The sequence below is a fragment of the Phoca vitulina genome, unplaced genomic scaffold (genome assembly GCF_004348235.1).
Source record: "Phoca vitulina isolate PV1807 unplaced genomic scaffold, GSC_HSeal_1.0 scaffold12, whole genome shotgun sequence".
In the NCBI taxonomy this organism is placed as follows: Eukaryota; Metazoa; Chordata; class Mammalia; order Carnivora; family Phocidae; genus Phoca; species Phoca vitulina.
In genome coordinates this window covers 25,562,498-25,581,455 of record NW_022589715.1, presented here as the reverse complement: position 1 = coordinate 25,581,455, position 18,958 = coordinate 25,562,498, and the positions used below count along the sequence as shown (strand labels likewise).

Below are 18,958 nucleotides of genomic sequence, written 5' to 3'. Positions count from 1 at the left end.
GAAGGTAGAACTTACAAGTGATAAAATTAGATATTTAACAGAGGAGATTTCTAAGCAAAATAGTGAAAGTGTAACTAGGGTCCTTCTTACTGCTTATGGTAAAATACAAGAGGAGAGATGAATTAAAGGAAGAATCATTAAACACAAAGGAACCAGAGCTTGAAGAGTGGGAAAATTCTCAGCCCACCTACATTGCAGAAAGTGAAAAAACTTGTTCTGAAGAGAGCACTAAGGGTATGGCTGAATAACCATTTGATAAAGAGGTCATAGAGTGTAACTCATGGACCTAATCAGCCATCTTAACAGAGGTTAGGAAAAGAGATGGGTTTTTCCAACAAAGACAGTATTGGTTTGAACTAAAAGGGACAGAAAAAGCAGGACAGAATGAAGGAAGGTTGTCGAATTTCTTGGATCCTATAGGATGAGACCACAAAGCTATCCAGTTGCAAATGTGCACTGCTCTTCCAGAAAAGGGAGGAATGACCCCAAAGACAATTCAGAGATCATCAGGGCTGCCATTCCAACCACAGGCCCAGGGGTCAAGTTGGTTTCCTCCTGGCTTCAGAGGGCAGGGCCACTGCAGAGTTGTGTGGGGTGATGCTTCCACCACAGTGGGCCTGAAGGTAGGACACTGAGCCAAAGAGTACATAAGGCTTAAGATATAATGGAATTTGCCTTGCTAGGTTTGGGAATTGCCTGGAACCCATCACTCCTTTCTTTTTTCTGATTTCTTCCCTTTGGAATGGGAATGTCTGTCCTATGCCTGCTCACCATTGTATTTTGGAAGCACATAATTTGTCTGGTTTCACAGGCTCATGGCTAGAAGAGAATTTCACCTCAGGATGAATCATACCTCAACTCTCACCCATACATGATTTAGAGGATATTTAGATGAGACTTTGAACTTCAGACTTTAGAACTCATGCTGGAACAAGTTAAGACTTTTGGGGCTGTTGAGATGAAATAAATGTATTTTGCATGTGTTAAGGGCAATGAACTTTTGGAGTCAGGGGCCAAAAGCCATGGACTGAATTCTGTCCCCCTCCCCCCTCCAACCAGATTCATATGTTGAAGCCTAACCCCCCAGTGTGACTGTACTTGGAGACAGGGCTTTCAGGTGGTTGTTAGGGTTAAATGAGGTCATAAGGTTGGGTCCCTTAATCCAATAGGACTGGTGTCCTTATAAGAGGAAGGGAGACAAGAGTTTACCCACTCATGCACACACTGCTCATTCTCTCCACCCACCCCCACCCTACCATGTGAGGCCACAGAAAGAAGTCTGCAAACCAGGAAGAGCAACCTCACCAGAAACCAAAACCCTTCTGACCCTGATCTTGGACTTCTCAGCCTCCAGAACTGTTATACTGTTGTTTAAGCCACCCAGTACAGGATTTATATTATGCCAGCCCAAGCAGATATACACTTTCTGTGCCTTGGTTTCTCCACCTGTACAGCAGAGATCCTCAGGTCTATCTCATAGGACTGTTTTGAGAACAACTAACATATAAGGTATGGGAACAGATACGGCATAAATTAAGTGCTAGTTCTTTGTGAGCAATTGTTATAAAGATGAAGACTGTCTCCATGCTCAAGGTGCCTTGTGGCCTTAGCTGGGTATTTAGACAGCCTTGAAAATTGTCACTGCCAGTGGCCAATGCCTCCCACTCCATACTCTTCTAGCTTAAGTTTACATTCCTATTAAAGTTTAATTTCCCCAGGAAGGGTAATAGGCACTTCTTCCTCAAGCGATGAAAACAGACAGAATGAAAGATATTAGATATAAGTCCTGAAAGGATGAGGATGGAAGCTGCATAGGGGTTGAGGGATAAGCATGAAGGCTGAAGACCCTGAAGTCTACTTCTTCAAAGCATGAGATTAAGGAAAAAGAGTTGAATAGATGTGTTGAATACAAGTAAGGCCATTTAAAGGGTAATTGTTAAACTTTGAATTATCACAATTTTTTTAAGAGACTTTAAAACTTTCAAGACTGCATTTATTTGTCTCTAGAAGGTAGCCCTGGGCTGGCCTTTTCAATTTTCATATTTGGGGGAGCCTGTAACAGAGAAGAAAGTCCCTTATAAATGGCTAAACGATAAAAACAGTTCCCAAAAGAGCTATGTAAAAAATGTTTCATTAGTAATCAAAGCTGTTTAAGTTGAAAGATACCATTTTTTACCTATTAAAATTCTATCATTTTAATAGATCCCACTGTTAGCCAGGATATAGTGAAATCGGCACTTAAGAGCTGGCGGTATTATAAAGTGGCCCCATGCATCAAGTCATAGATTGAACCTACCTGTGACTCAGAACTTCGACTTCTAGGAATCTATCCTAAAAAAAAACAGAAAGAGGTAAACACATCAGGCTATTTGCCATGTTTATGAGAACAAAATACTGAACATAACTTAAATGTCCAAAAATTAGAAAACCATTCCATTTGGGCGCCTGGGTGGCTCAGTTGGTTAAGTGACTGCCTTCGGCTCAGGTCATGATCCTGGAGTCCCGGGATCGAGTCTCGCATCGGGCTCCCTGCTCAGCAGGGAGTCTGCTTCTCCCTCTGACCCTCCCCCCTCTCATGCTATCTCATTCTCTCTCTCAAATAAATAAATAAAATCTTAAAAAAAAAAAAGAAAGAAAACCATTCCATTTAATGGACGATTAAAACTTGTAATAAAAACTACATGTCAATGATAGAATAAGAAGAAACAGAACACACAGTGGTATACACCTGTGATAATTTCTTAATTCAGTTGTATAAGAAAAAATTTTGGAAGCATTTTAGTATATTTCCATCAGTGTTTTTACTAAGATGGTAAGATCATTTTGGGTCTTAATATTCTGAAATCTCAACTTGAAGAAAAAAACCCATGATGAAAAACAAAGTCACTCCAATCAATCACTGTGAATAATAAAGTACTATAGTCACATGCTTTAATTCAGGTTATAAAAACACATTTACTTATTTCCTAGTCCAGTCTTATTTATATTTCAAGGGTGAGTTTTGTTAGAATGAAAGGCAGTGAAGAGTTTAACACTATTACCCACATGCCCTGATTCCATCCTTCACTGACCCAATGGATATTGGGCAAGTTCCTTAACTTTGGTTTTCTAGTTTCCTGACGTGTAAAATGAATATAATTATACAGCACAAGGTGGTCATGAAAATTAAATAATATGTATACGCCACCAGGAATAGTGCCCAGCACAAAATAAGTATTAATAACTTTCCTGATCTTGATCAAGTCTTTCCACTATATACATGATTAAGCTAACATTTTGAGTTCCAATTTAGCTTTAAAAGTTTCATTTAAATTTTTAAAAAATTTTCACATATCCAGAGTGTGTTAAACCTAAGAGACAAATTCAGGTATTGCTGGGTTTACCCAAAGAGTTAAAGGATAATTTGATCCTATAGCCTAGAGTCTAGTGTATTATATACCATTGTCTTAGTTTGGTTTTAAGTATTAGCCAGAAAATTACAGATATGTAATATTTAAGTATCAGAATATGAAAACTTGCTGAAAATTATTGCTGTTGCTTTATTCTCACAGTTCATTAAAAAAAAAAAAAAAAAAAAAGCCTGTTGGCCTCATCTGAATAGTTGAGGGTCCAGGAAGAGAGTAGTCTGAGAAAGAGATTCAGCTTCCTACTCAGCCTCTCTGATAAGGTGGGCATACTACTGTTGTTGGTTGTATAGCTGCATGGTTTATCATATTATCCAATGTACCTTTCCCTCCACCCACTGAGCCAAGGCTTGGGGACAGGGAAAGAGGTAGATAGATACCAACCAGAAGCCCTCACTCACTCAGCTTCAGATTTTAGTTCCCAGCAACAATAGTCTGAAAAGCAAGGCTCTCATTTGAAAGAAGCTGACTTTGTTGAAAGGGAGAATAAACATGTGGATTCTGGTGGGCCAGAGCTCAGATGGCAGCTTAGGTGGTCACAAAGCAGGGAGGAGGCAAGATATGATGTGGGGAAGATTTCCTACAACCAAAAATGGAGTGGAAAGTTGAAACAGCAGGAAGTAGTTATTCAGAGGGGATAGAACTAGTTTGTAGAAGCTGCTTGATCCCTCGGAAGGGGTCCTACACCACACCATCCTGGGCCTTGACCCAGGGATAGGGAAGAGTTACATAAGGGAACATAACCCAAGAAAGGCAAAGAAGAATCTGAGCAAAGCAAGGATTTGTACCCACTTCATGGGATATAGCCTCTCACAGGAGTTTAGTGACCACATGGCTGAGGGACGTCATCAAGTATGTGCCTGAGGGCAGCTGCATAGCCCATCTGGGAGTGGGAAAGTCAGGGAGACCAGAAGATGCCTGGGTTCTAAAGGGAGAAGGCCCAGCAAGCCTGGCCTAGAGAAGAGAAGCCACAGTGGGGCCATGGACATCCGCGGCCAGGGGTTCCAAGGACTAGCTGGGAAAAATCACATGAGCATTCCTATTCCAGTCTGCATAATACATACGCTCCTTGCTGTACCTAAAGGAGGACAAGAGGATCTCCTAGGGGAGCTGGCGTAAGAGACAAAAAAGCCCCATAGGGATTCTGAACATTAAACAGATACAGTATTTACTCAAAGAAATATTTACCCTTAATGGGGTAAACCAGTCTTCCCACAATCTGAGTCATAGGGTCTTACTGGGTTTTTAAAAGTAGAATTCAATGTAGAAAGTTACATTTCTTCCCATCTAAATTGTGCTCATAATTGTCAATCCTGCCTTGGTATGTGAAAGTCCAGTCAGGACCCAGAGATCAGAACTCAGCATTGTGACCATAGCCTTGCCATCTCATGTCTACAGGGAGAGCTGCACAGATGATCTTCCAGCAAATGAGCTCCTTTATTATGAATAGGGCTTTGGCCACCAAGTCCCAATGGTCTGTCTCTTCCCTTGGGGACCTGATGCAAATTGTATGATGCAGGAAAACTCTACTCCTACGTTCTTCTCACCTCAGAATTCCCCAATGAGGCCGGTGCCCCAGGCCCGTCTTCCACACTGGTGTTGCTGGAAGGACACATTCTTGGGGACAAAAGTCTTCCAAAAAGGAAAGGAATGATCCAAAGAGGACCAGAAGAGTTCCCCAAAATAATCAAGTTGTATTTATAGCCCCTACCCTCCCACTGGAAGATCTACCTTTAACACTATGTCTTTGGAATTCATTTTATTGCTAATCCATTCTGGATAACCCAGAGATTAGAACAAGTGGAGAAGGTGGAGGGTGGGAGGACACACTGACTTCCCACAGGGGCTAGCTTATGTGGTCCTAGTACTTGATGGCTTTCTGCTAATCCAAAGAGCAGTCTGTCTCAAGGAGATCAGTAGCATAGCAGAAAAGTGTTGCCTCTACCTTTGAGAGACCCTTCCACTCAATTCTTGGAATTCTCCTCTGCATCTATGTGGGACCAATGAGATAGGCCTTTTATAAAACTCATATAAATATTCCCTCCAGAAGTCCACTAGGATAGATGAAGACTTACTTCAATTAATTTAACCACCAGGCCCATCATAGGTCAGAGAAATAGAAATTATTAGCTTTCTCGAATTATGTTCAGCTCACGGGCAGAGTTAGGAGCACATACCAGGTAGAGAGCTTGTCAAACACACCAAACTTCACACATTTACACTGAACCCACTTTTGTGATTGATTTTTCTGTGGGAACAGAAGATTGAGAGTTATAACAAAGGAAATCCCACTCTCTTATTTTCATGAAGGAATTCATTTTTCCTCTAATATTTTCTTCTCATCCTGATCACACTGGGGCCTCAAGAGTCTTCCTTGGGTGCTGCTTGGATCTCTTCCTGAGTACCCGCAGCCTGGGGCACCCTCCCTTGGGGGTGGCATCACTCAAGGTTAGATGGATCCTGTCTTGTATGCTCCAGATCTCACCTTTTCAAAGTTCCAGGGAGAACAACCAGCATCCATATCATCATGGCACCAATCCCTAAACCCCCAAAGTTTAAAAGACACAGTAACATCCTGAGCCAACACAACCACTAGAGCAGCCTTCACTCTGAGTGCCAGTGCTCTTGGTCCAGGGCTGCAAAGTTTAATGCCTAAACTGGTAATGCAACAAGGGATGGTGGGGCTGACAAACCAGAGAGCACCCACCCCATCAAAAGGAAGTTCAAGTTTTTAAAATACTCTGCTGGCTAAACCCATCAGAATATGCCCCATAGGCCACCAGCAAACACTGGGACAGACAGATGTAGTTCCCAAGAAGCCTAGACCACCACACTGAGGTAGAATTTTTGCTATCACATACAGCCAGCATCTGGGGGAAATGTGAGATGGAAAACAGGAGATAAATGCTTCAAGGCCTTCCCAGGGTGCTAATGAATTCATCCCAGCTGGCTAGACCATCTCGTTTCAGAGCTTAAAATGCTAGTAAAAGAAATGTCCCTAGTGACTAATTTCACACACAGATTACCACAATCTGCAGATGAGGTAGTGGAAATCTACCACCCATAGAGGCCTCCTTCTCTCAGAAACCCTTCCAAGGCATACTCCCAGAACAGGCCAAAATTTAGAAGTGTGTGATGGCAGCACATCCAGACCCCATAACAGGCACTTATGTTCATCCACATACTCCTTTCCAGAGCCCCTCTGACCCCAGCACAATTGGCATCTCACTCCACAACACTGAGGATGGTCTTTGTCCAGAGACATGCCTCTATAGGATCACAGCCAACTCTGAACAAAATTCAGAGCCTTGCAGGATATGAAATGCCCAAGCCATAAACACAGGTGTCAAATAAAAGTAATAAACAATAGTAGGTCAGTGAACATCTTGTCACCCAGCCCAATCCCAAAACAGCAAAATCTTACACCTTGAAAGTCCAGTTCTAAACAAGCCTTGCCAGGACATTGACATTGATTCCTATTCCTACCAAGGCCAGATGCCGTGGCTGCACACAGCTCATGGCCCTCTCCATTTGCAAACATACTTGCTGATTCAGTCCCCAAGTGAACCTGCTCTGGCCCGAGAAGTTAATCTCCATGCCTGCCATCAGCAGATTCTTATGTACTTCATTTGGGATTTTTGCCTCTCAGGAATGTTGTTGATCTTGCACAGGCTGTTCTGACCCCATCCTCAAATCCTCAAAAATGCCCATCTCTGCCAGCACCAGGATTCCACTCCTCAGATCCTCTCCAAGGGCAGGAAGACTGGTGCCGTGCCTGCAAACTGAAGCTGGAGGGGGCCTGCCTCCCAGATCCTGAGCCCCTCTGTACATAGCATTTCAATCCAATGAGTCACATCAGCTACACCCAGGTTTCCAGTTAGGGTGTCTGGCCAGGACCCTGAAACCCTATACAGTCACCTCTTCAGGTAAACTGCACTGCACCCTTATGAGAATTGTTTGACAAACAAAAGCTGGGCTGAGCTTTGTTTCCCTGGCCCCTCTCACTCTATCCTGGTTCTTTTTTTTTTTTTTTTAGAAATTTTATTTATTTATTTGACAGAGAGAGAGACAGCGAGAGAGGGAACACAAGCAGGGGGAGTGGGAGAGGGAGAAGCAGGCTCCCCGCCAAGCAGGTAGCCCGATGCGGGGCTCGATCCCATGACCCTGGGATCATGACCTGAGCTGAAGGCAGACGCTTAACGACTGAGCCACTCAGGCGCCCCCATCCTGGTTCTTGATTATAAAATGCAAGCTTTTATAAAGTTATTAAAAGTGATTTTGAATAATTGCTCAAGCCACATGCCAATAAGGATCTCAGATTTAAACCTATTAACAAGGAGAAAACTAACCAGAAAGATAGTCACACAGTAGGCACTTCAAAGAGAAAAAAAATCACCTCCCCCTTCCCATCCTAAACAATTCAGTCCTAATGCTGTTAGCTCACAGCGAGGTAGGGGGATCCACGGTGGCCCTGAGTGAAGTGCTGGAGGCTGAGCAGGGTGAGGATGGCATCCACACATGGAGATGGCCATGTCAGAGGATGTCAGAGACCAAGCAGATAAGGGAAGTGCCCACAACGCAGGTGGCTCAGTGCAAAGTGGTAAAGTCCAATCAGCAGGAGTGGGGCTTTGGAAGGGCAACCTGGCATGGAGAGTCGGACCCAAGCCAGGTAAGAAGGGTGCCCAGGCAGAGGGGCAGGGTAGCATGGGGAGAAGACGTCCATGCCAAATCCAGCAGGCATGCATGTGTGTAGGTGACCTTACGTGGTGAGCCAGAGTCCAAGTAGAGTGAGATGTCCACGTGTGTGGTGAGGGATGGCCTGAGTAGAATGTCAGAGCCAGGGAGAGGGTTCTTATGCTCAGGCAGCTTGTCATGGGTGCTGTTCTGGGCTGAATTATGTCCCCTCACAATTCATATGTTGAAGTCCTAACCCCCATACCTCAGAATGTAACTGTATTTGGAGATAGGGCCTTAAAAGGTGTGATTAAGTTAAAATGAAGGGTAGGGGAGATGGGCTAAATGGGTGATGGGTATTAAAGAGGCCACCTGTTGTGATGAGCACTGGGTGTTGTATGTAAATGATGAATCACTGAATTCTACTCCAGAAACCAATATTGCACTATATGTTAACTAAAATTTAAATTAAGAAAAATAAAATACAATGAAGGGTAGGCACCAATCCAATATGACTGGTATCCTTATAAGAGAAAATTGGGGCACACACACGCAGAGGAAAGATCATTTGCAAGCCAAGGAGACAGGCCTCAGAAGAAACCAAATTTGCTAACGTCCTGGTCTTAGATTTCCAACCCCCAGAACTGCAAGAAACAAATTTCTGTTGTTTAAACTACTTAATCTGTGTATTTCGTTACGGCAGCCCTAGCAAACTAATACAGGTGCTAAAGTCCAAAAGGGGTGAAGAGAAGAGCCACCATGGGGGAGACAGCACAGAAAGAAGTGAGTTACACATGCAGTGTCCTTGATGAAAGATTCATTCCAAGGCTCAGGGTGGGAAAGTACATGATGCTCAAGCTCAGAACATCTACCAGAAAGGAAGTGATCAAAAAATGATAGTGACATGTCAAGCAGAAAGATAGCCCATTTGAAGGGGCTTTCACTGGCCACAATGAGGACAATCTGAATAACAAAATAAATCATGAAATACTATGATATTATGATGGTAATCTAATGAATTAAATAGAAAACTATGTGTCTATAATATAAAAAATATAAATGAATATAGAAATAACCAAAATGTTCTACAATAAAAAAATGGGGTGCCTGGGTGGTTCAGTCAGTTAAGCATCCAACTCATTTTTTTTTTTAAAGATTTTATTTATTTATTTGACTGAGAGAGACACAGCGAGAGAGGGAACATAAGCAGGGGAGTGGGAGAAGGAGAAGCAGGCTTCCTGCAGAGCAGGGAGCTGGATGCGGGGCTCGATCCCAGGACCCTGGGATCATGACCTGAGCCGAAGGCAGACGCTTAACGACTGAGCCACCCAGGTGCCCCAAGCATCCAACTCTTGATTTCGTTTCAGATCATGATCTCAGGGCTGTGACGTCGAGCCCTGCATCAGCTCCGTGTTGGGCGTGGAGCCTACTTGGGGTTCTCTCTTTCCCTCTGCCTCTCTCTCTTTCCCTCTCCCTCCTCCTCTTAAAAAAAGTTCTACAATAAGTAAATGGTTAAACTGTGGCATATCCATCCCATGGACTAATATTCAGCAATGAAAAGGAGGAACAGACTTTCAATACAACCACTGGGATGATTTAAAGGGCACTGTGCTAAGTAAGAAGGCCAGACTCTAAAGAACACATACTGCATGATTCTGTATTGTATAAAACTTTCCCCAAAGGATAGAGATGGAGAACAGATTAGTGGTTGCCAGGGGGGTAGGGAGAGTAGAAATGTGGGGGCAGTGAGTGGGTAGCAGGCAGGAGAGATTTATGGGGGTAGAACAGTGCTGGATCTTGCCAGGAGTGGTGATTCCACAAATCTACACATGTGGTAAAATGACAGGAAACTATACACACATAGTACCAATTTCAATTTTCTCGTTTTGATATTGTACTATAGTTACAGAAGATGTAGCCATTAAGGGAAACCAAGTTAAGGATACATGGGACTTCTCTGTACTATCTTTGTAACTTCCTGTGAATCTATATTTCAAAATAAAAAGTTTCTTTTTTTAAGATTTTTATTTATTTGAGAGAGAGCACGAGTGGGGAGGAGGGGGAGAGGGAGAAGCAGACTCCCCGCTGAGCAGGGAGCCCGATGCAGGACTCGATCCCAGTACCCTGCGATCATGACCTGAGCCGAAGACAGATGTTTAACCGACTGAGCCACCCAGGTGCCCCAAAATAAAAGTTTCACAAATATAGAATGTTTGATGAAGAATAGGATATATAGATAGCTTCAAAGCATCTCCACACAAAACACAGATTACAAAGGGAAAAAGCTAACTTTAAAGTAGAGAGGCTTGGGGCGCCTGGGTGGCTCAGATGGTTGAGCGTCTGCCTTTGGCTCAGGTCATGATCTCAGGGTCCTGGGATCGAGTCCCGCATCGGGCTTCCTGCTCCTTGGGAGCCTGCTTCTCCCTCTGCCTCTCTCTCTCTCTCTCTGTCTCTCATGAATAAATAAATAAAATCTTTAAAAAATAAAAATAAAATAAAAAAAAATAAAGTAGAGAGGCTTGGCAGTCACTGCATTAAGCAAATGATTGAAGTGAACATCTTTAGTAATAGAACAAATCAAAATGTACCCCATCCAATAGGATGCAATGAGTAGAAAATAACATCACTTCTGTGATATTCCCGCCAAAGATTTGGGTCTGAATCTAATCAGGAGGAAATAGACAAACACAAATCAAACATTCTACAAAACAACTGGCCTACAATCTTCAAATGTGTCAAGGTCATAATAAAAGTCATGCAAAGACCAACAGAATATTCCAGATAGCCGGAAGCTAAAGAGCTATGACAACTAAATACAACTCATGATTCTCAGCTGGTCCTTCTGCTAGAAAGGACATTCAGACTGTTGGTGAAAACCCGAACGGAGCCTGAGGATTTTGCGGCAGTAAGGCCACAACATCGACTTCCTGATTTCACAGCTACGCTGTGGTCTACAAGAGAATGTCCATTTATAGGAAATGCACACTAATTAGGGGTGATGGGACATTAAGCTGGCAACTTACTCTCAAATGGGTCAGGAAAAAAGTTATTTGTACTCTATCTGCAGCCCTTCTAGAAGTTGTTTCAGAATAAATGCCTTTATGTTAACAATAAATGATTTAGATGTCAAAGAATGAGAAACCCTTCACAAAACTGATGAAATCCTAGAACATTTCTGTAAAAAAATGGCACTCTTTATATTCAGGCCTGGAAAAATCACACTTGGCAGAAGGTACATGCATATCTAAAAAATCTCAGAAACACGATTCTTTGTTCATTCTAAGAATTAGCACAGTCTTTCAACTAGCAATTTAAACTGCATTAGCTAAAAGACTGAAATATGTCTCCCTTTTTTTAAAGAAAGTTGCAGTTAGAACTTCTCTGTGTCTTACTAGAAAATGTTAGTCCCCACTTAAAATCTACGTACTATAAATGGCCTATTTCCAGAATCAACAATCCTTGGAAGACAAGGACGTCCTGTACATCCTTGCTGCTGGTGTTGCCAAGCATAAGCCTGCTCTGTCTTCCATTCAGATTCCAGGCCCAGCCTAGGCCCAAAAGGACCGGCAGGAAGGTGCAGTCAGGCAGCTCGCCACAAGAATGACATGGTAATACCTTCCTGCTAAGGATCAGTCAGGATTAAATGCAAGTAAGAGTCTTGCCTTAATACACAGAACATATTAAAACTAACATTACCACTATTAACAGAGAACAGGTTCAAGGTTCAGCTCAGGTCATATCTTCCTCCTTACTTTTGTTCTCAGTCATTCCCTGTCAGCTCATGCAGTAGCCATGGGAATTATTTCTCCTAAGGGTTAACTGGCAAGAGAAGGTTTGGTTTATAGGTCAAGTGGCCAGAATATGAAAATCTAAAACCGAGCATGTACAAAAGTAGAATCCTTAGAAAACAGTAATCAAGTCAGCAACGGCAGGCACGGCCAGCCAGTCAGGAGGAAGCCTGTTAAGACCTCAAACCAGAATAGAGCATTATTAAGGGCCAAGTCAATAAACTCAGAACACTTGCTACAAACAGAGCTAGGATGCCTGTGGCTGATTGTTGATTGCTCACCAATCAATATTGATTGCTCGTGATGAGTCAAGCAGATTTAATAATGTATGTCCAAGTGAACACTGACATGCCAAACACTGCACTAGACACTAGACACCTCACTGACATGATCCCATTTGAGCCTCACAATTACCTAATGTACAAGGTAGGTACAATTATCATTCCTATTCCACAGATGGGAAAACTGGGGATTAGAGAGATTCAGCAGCTCACCCAAGGTTACACAACTAGCAAGGGGTAAAACCAGTGTTTGAACCCCAGTGTTTGGTCTCTAGAACCTGCGCTCAACTGCTATTCTAAACTGCCTCCCATCACCAACCATCATTTGTGACTCCACAGCTCCCACTGTCCCTTACCTCACACTAAGCAACTTGCTTGTTACAGTATGCTTGGTTCCAGTTCCTACAAGCCTTTGTTTCTATAGCAGTCATGCTGTAGGATGGACCATGGGGTGTCATCAGAGTGACAATGAGACACAGCAAGGGCAAAAAGTCTACTTTGTGGACTTGGAGAAACAGGCTGCTACTTCTATCTAGCAGCTTCATTAGTTTGGCAAAGTAATAAGAGCTATTATAATAAACTCTTGTTTTTACTTAGAAAATGCTGCCTTCCTATAGGAAACAACTGAGGGTTGCTGGAGGGGAGAGGGATGGGGAGATGGGGTAACAGTATGACGGGCATTAAGGAGGGCACAGGATGTAATGAACACTGGGTGTTGTATGCAACTGATGAATCACTGAACTCCACCTCTGAAACTAATAATACACTATTAATTAATTGAATTTAAATTTAAAAAAAAAAAAGAAAATGCTGCTTTCCCACAAGGCCAACTAAAAATATGTGTGCATGCATGTGCACACATGTGCATGGGTATGTGGTGTCACCATGGAACTTTATATATGGCAAGCTACTTCTTTTTCTGGAGACCTCAGAGTCAGAAAAACTTTTGATGAATTAATTAGGGTCATCAAAAAGTAAACTTAGGTCTGTACTGGATAATTCTAGAGGGGTTGCCTTCTCCTTGAGTTGCTTACCAATTGATTTGGAAACATAATAACAGATTTTCCAAACTAGCAAACTCCCCTTCCCACCTAGGTACTTTCACAAAATGATCTTATTTCAATCATCTTTTAGCCTGGAAAATTCCACACACCTCAAGGAAAATATTTTGAGTTTTTTGACCTCTATGTGGCTATTTAAGAAGAAACACTTTACCAGACTCCTGGTTGGGGAGATAACTCCAGTCGTAGACATCACGCTCTGGCGACAAGTGTATGCTGACTCACCACTGCCACCATCTGCCCAGGGCCTTTCCTCCTCGCTCTTCAAGCCCGCAGTACAGCAGGCATGCTGGCTGATGTTTCTGGATAGATCTCTAGCCAAGGACATAGATGGTTCAGAAGGATTGTTCCTATAGTTCTGGTGATCCGGATTTTGTCTCTAGAAACCATATTTAGTTGTCAAACAGTATAACAGAACAGTCAGACTTTGAATATTTAATATAGTTCAAAATTTTAATCAATGTAGTTTCATTTAAATGATAAGGGCAATCTTACGTTATGGATGAAAAGAAAATCATTACTCAATAGACTGTTTTTTCTAGAACCTTAAAATATTATGCAATTGGCAACTGCATTAAAAAGATTATCCCATGGAGCAGATCCTGTAGTTTATAATAAATGCAGCACAAAACAAAGCACTTCTGTTACACATGCAAGGAAAAACTAAGGCAGCCACCTGCTCATGTGCAAACACTATGGTCATGCCACAACCCAAGCATCCAATTGGCTAACAGGATAATCCATTCCCACTGTTGCAGAATGTATCCTCTCAGAAGTCACCCTAGTAGGACTAGTGGACAAGGAAAAAAAAAAATGGAAAGTACCATTATATACCTGGCCGTTCCTGCCCTAAGTTTCTAGAATGATTGGGTTTCTCTACTCCCTAGTATATGTCCTTCTCTTCTGTCCCTAAACACGATCACATCGCTACATAGAAAAGACTTTCACTGATCTAACCACTTCTTCCAACCTTTTGATCCTTCTTTCCGGTCTCAGATTTCCAGGTTTAATGGACTTGAAGTTTGCTATTGTGCTCTGCCTGGACTTCAGACACTTACATACACTCAACCTGGACTTCCAGCCCACTCCTATCCCACATCTCACATGCTGGGCCTCTCTGTAGCTTCTTGCACTACTTCCTACCCTCAGATTCCCAAGATTCTCCCCTGCCTGACCTTAGGCCCTATCTTTCTTCTCCACCTTCCTGCTACCTTCTCCTCTCTGATGGCTCCTCTTCCCTCAGGTCAATGGTGTCACTTCAGGCTCATTTCTAAGGCCTTTCTCTCCTCATACCTTACCTCCTCTGATGACTAATCCACTTAACAGGTCTTCAAGGCTTGCCTGACCATGCAACCAGCCCATATAACTAGCTTACAGCTTCCACTGCCTAATGGACACTTCTGAGCTATGCACCCTGATAATGGTGGTGACAACTATGTGCTTCATGGTTTGCAAAGCAAGTTCAATTATTTCATCCCACCAAATGGTTGCAAACCCCATGAGACTGGCATCACAACTACTGCTGAACATTCCACCAAGGTTGTCCCTCAGGGAGGGCCTCTCCAAGGGAAATGCCTCTTCCTTTCTGGGTCCTGTCCAATGGAAAACCACCAGTACAGAATGGGTTTATCTCATGCCCTAGCAATCAAGGTTCTATTAAAGATTCAGCAGTTAGGAACTAGATGCCCTGGATGTGACAGGAGGTAAGTATATAGATAATCAGGAACTTGGCTCCAAAACTTACACAGATCTGGATTCAAACCCCAGTCCTGACATCTCTTAGCTATGTGGCCTTTAGCCATATTTTGGTTTCCTCCTCTATAAAACATGGATCATAAATAACTCACAGGATTGTTACAAACAACTGGAACATTATAAATTGCCTGGCACATGGAAAGGGCTCAGTAAATGGTGGATATTGCTCTTAATTCTTAAGCCTTTACCTCAGAGTCTTTGGCTCCTTCCAAAACATCACTGAGAACTTGTATGTATTCTGTTGCACCTTTAAGGATATCAACTTTGCTAGGCTTCCTGCTTTGGGGAAGAAATGGCACAAGTGCCTTCAGTTTAGCAAAACCACGGTTGAGATTTTTTATCTGGAAAACAAAAAAAGCACAGTGACATACAGAGAGGCTAATTTGTACAGATATCCGCCCCCAGACCACAGAAGAGGGTTGTGAGGGCTTGTTTGCACGGCTCTTGTCTGGGTGGTGAACCGAAGCAGGCACAGGCCAGAGTCACCGCTCCCCCAGCAGCGCGGTTCCTGGCAGTCCAGGAAGGAGTGGCATAAACTTAGCACTGTGGGTGAATGGGCTGGAAGAGAGGGGGTTTGTGTTCTTGCTGAACCCCCTCCTCTTCCTCTTATAGCATACCCGCTGTAATGTTCAGGCAGTGGGGTAGTGGCTAAAACTCTAAATCAAAACATCAGGATTTAAGACCCAGCTCCACCATGTACTAGCTTACAAGAATGTGTAGGATACTTCATATTACCAAGCTATGGTTGTTTATCTGTAAAGTGGGAAATACCCACCTTGTAAGTTTTGTGGTGATTAACACAATTACACATAAAACACTTTTTCCTGACCTGGCACGTAGAAAGTCCTAAGTGGTACTGATAATGAACAAAATGTGCAAATACTTATCTACTCAAGCACTGAGCCATCAACTCTTTAACCTCTTTCCCAGCCAAATCGAGTCAAGTGTTAGAGTCTAGAGAGTCTGCATGTTGGCAAGATTTGAAAGGCAGAATAAGGCTATTTAGCCACATGTTTATAATTTTCCAGGGTCTAATCCTTCAGTTCTGAGGCCTGGAACATTGAAGACCATCCCCCAAAGGGAACTGGCCTTGGAAAAACTGGCTTCCACTACACCATAAAGCCAATATACTCATATTGTACTCATATTTATTGAGAGCCCTCTCCCACTCCAGATCAAAGTGAACAATGGACATAGTCATCCCATTTCAGCACAATACAAAGACCAATAAAGGTGTGAAAATGTGGAACTTTGATAAAAGAACTACAAAACAAAATAGAAATTAGATATTATTTTTCATGTGCCAAGCTGGTAATATTGTTGTTTTGTTAGTCATACCCAGCATTGGAGATAAACAAAGAAAACAGTCTTATATCCCATAAGGGATTAAAATTAGTAAACTTCTCTAGAAAGCAGTTGGGCAACTGGCATCAAAAGTTGTGAGATTGTATACATCCTATGTCTCAGTAATTCCATTTCTAGCATTTTATTTGAGAGCAATTATCAGACATGCACATAAAGACCAGTAAAAAGCTGTGAAAAGCATAAAGGCTGGATGAGTTATGGTCCATTTATATGACAGAGTATGCAGTAAAAAGCTGTTCTTTGAAAGAATGCTTAAGAATGAAGAAATGTCAAATAAAAACCACAATGAGACATCACCTTACACCGGTCATAGTGGCTAAAATTAACAAGTCAGGAAACAACAGATGTTGGTGATGATGCTGAGAAAGGGGAACCCTGTTACACTGTTGGTGGGAATGCAAACTGGTGTAGCCACTCTGGAAAACAATATGGAGGTTCCTCAAAAAGGTGCAAATAGAGCTACCCTACAACCCAGCAATTGCACCACTAGGTATTTGCCCCGAAGACACAAATGTAGTGATCTGACGGGGCACCTGCACCCCAGTATTTATAGCAGCAATGTCCACAATAGCCAAACTATGGAAAGAGCCCAGATGTCCATCAACAGATGAATGGATAAAGACGCTATGGTAATATATATACAATGGTATATTACTCCGCCATCAAAAAATGAAATCTTGCCATTTGCAACGACGTGGGTGGAACTAGAGGGTATTATGCTAAGTGAAATAAGTCAATCAGAGAAAGAATTATCCTATGATTTCACTCATATGTGAAATTTAAGAAACAAAACAGAGGATCATAGGGGAAGGGAGGGAAAAATAAAACAAGACGGTATCAGAGAGGGCAGAGAGGGAGACAATCCATAAGAGGCTCTTAATCATAAGAAACAAACTGAGGGTTGCTGGGGCACAGGGGGGTGGGGGGATGTGGTAACTGGGTGATGGACATTAAGGAGGGCACCGGATGTAATGAGCACTGGGTGTTATATAAGACTGATGAATCACTCTACCTCTGAAACTAATAATACACTATGTTAACTGAATTTTTTAAAAAGAATGAGGAAACGCTTTCGATAAAGTGGAAAAAAATAGAAAACTGTACCATCTCACAATTTTATAATTATGTATGTGCACACACATAACTAGAAAAAAAGACTGGGAGGATATATACAAGAATGTTAGTTCATGGTAGTTATATCTGTGTTATGGGTGTTTCTGTTCCCTAGTCATTTCTCTATTTTTCAGGTGTATTAATTTCATCCTTGTAAAGAAGAATGAAGGCCATTAGCTTTAAAATAGAGGATAAAACCAGGAAGAATTCTCTGCAGAAAGTGATTGCTTCCTGATGGAAAGGCCCATGGAAAAGGCAAACTACTGGATCAGAATCTTGTTTGAGGCCACATCATCCCATCAGATCACAGGGTTATTTTCACAAGGGGTCTAATGCCTGGTAATCCCATGCTTTCCCACTCTTGCAGTTTCTCCAACTTCCCCTGGTCTTCTCCTCTCACTTGGTCCTTTCTCCTCCTGCCCTTTCCCAAAGCTCCTAGCTGATTCACCGGGGCTACACTTCCAAAGGGCCCGGGCATGCAGGAACGTCCCCAGCAGAACCTCCCCGTCAAGTCCCCAGCTTGAAGCCTCGCCCTCCGTCCCCCCCCCCCCCCCCCCCCCGCCGGCTTCCTCTCTAGGACCGCCCGGGCTGCCGCCAAACCCCAGGTTTGCAAAGAGCAGAAGGGAGACCAGACTGGACACACTGAGGGCCCCGGTTCAGTTAGAAACACTAAAAGCCACCAGTAGATGTCGCTCGGACTACGGTCCACAGGAGCATTGGGCGTCGTGATTCACCACGTCCCGGCCTGACTGGGAAATGAGCCACGGGCTGGAGTGGAAGTCCGGGGCACACCGGGGCACCGTGTTTCCTTACTCTAAAAAAGAGAAGAGAATAACTTCCACTGGGCCCCCTCACCCCATACTTGCTTCCAGGCAGAGATGCAGAGGGAAGGGAAAGGGGCGGTGGGAGCCCTTTGCGCCCCAAGCGCTCACCCAGCGCGGGCGGCTGCGAGATCGAGGAGCAACTCCCGCGCGCTAATCTTTTTGAAAGCACCTGCCGAGGGGAGACATTTTTGGCGTTGTCACGGGCCTCGCGTGCCCTCATCCCACCCCCAGACCCCGTGGCAGGTGGCTAGCAGGTGAGGAGGCCATCCCAGGGTCAAAGAACGAGCAGCGGGACGAGGGAGGAGGGTAACAAGGCCGCTACCATTCTCGCAAGCTAGAGACCCGAGCCGGGCCGCCGGAGGTTCGAGTCGCCTCCGAGCCCCGCGGGTGGGCGGTGAGTGGGTGCACCGGCTACTCGCCAGGTGTTTGGTGGGGAGCAGCCGAGCCCGGGTGGCCTTGGGGACCCGCGCGGGGCAGGGCGCTCACCCGCTCGCGCTCCTTGGCGTTGGCCACGCGCCGCCGCTCCAGCACCAACTGGAGGTCCTCGGTCGAGGAGTAGCCTCCGGAGGGCAGCCGCTTGAGCCGGCAGATGGCGGCCAGCTGGGGCAGCGGCCCGAACTGCTCCCGCAACACGTCCTCCAGCACCTCAGCCGGCGGGACGCCCAGGAGAGCGGGCGCGGGCGCCGCGTCCAT

At 43.8% G+C, this 18,958-nt stretch overlaps 1 protein-coding gene across 1 annotated transcript; it reads right to left on the bottom strand.

The window, feature by feature from the left end:
• Positions 1-13,266: 13,266 nt before the first annotated feature.
• On the bottom strand, positions 13,267-18,958 carry FIGLA (folliculogenesis specific bHLH transcription factor). Its single transcript, XM_032411201.1, has 3 exons — positions 18,752-18,958; positions 15,152-15,304; positions 13,267-13,587 (listed from the first exon to the last, which is right to left on the bottom strand). The coding sequence occupies exons 1-3, from the start codon at positions 18,956-18,958 to the stop codon at positions 13,267-13,269; spliced, it is 681 nt and encodes a 226-aa protein (XP_032267092.1).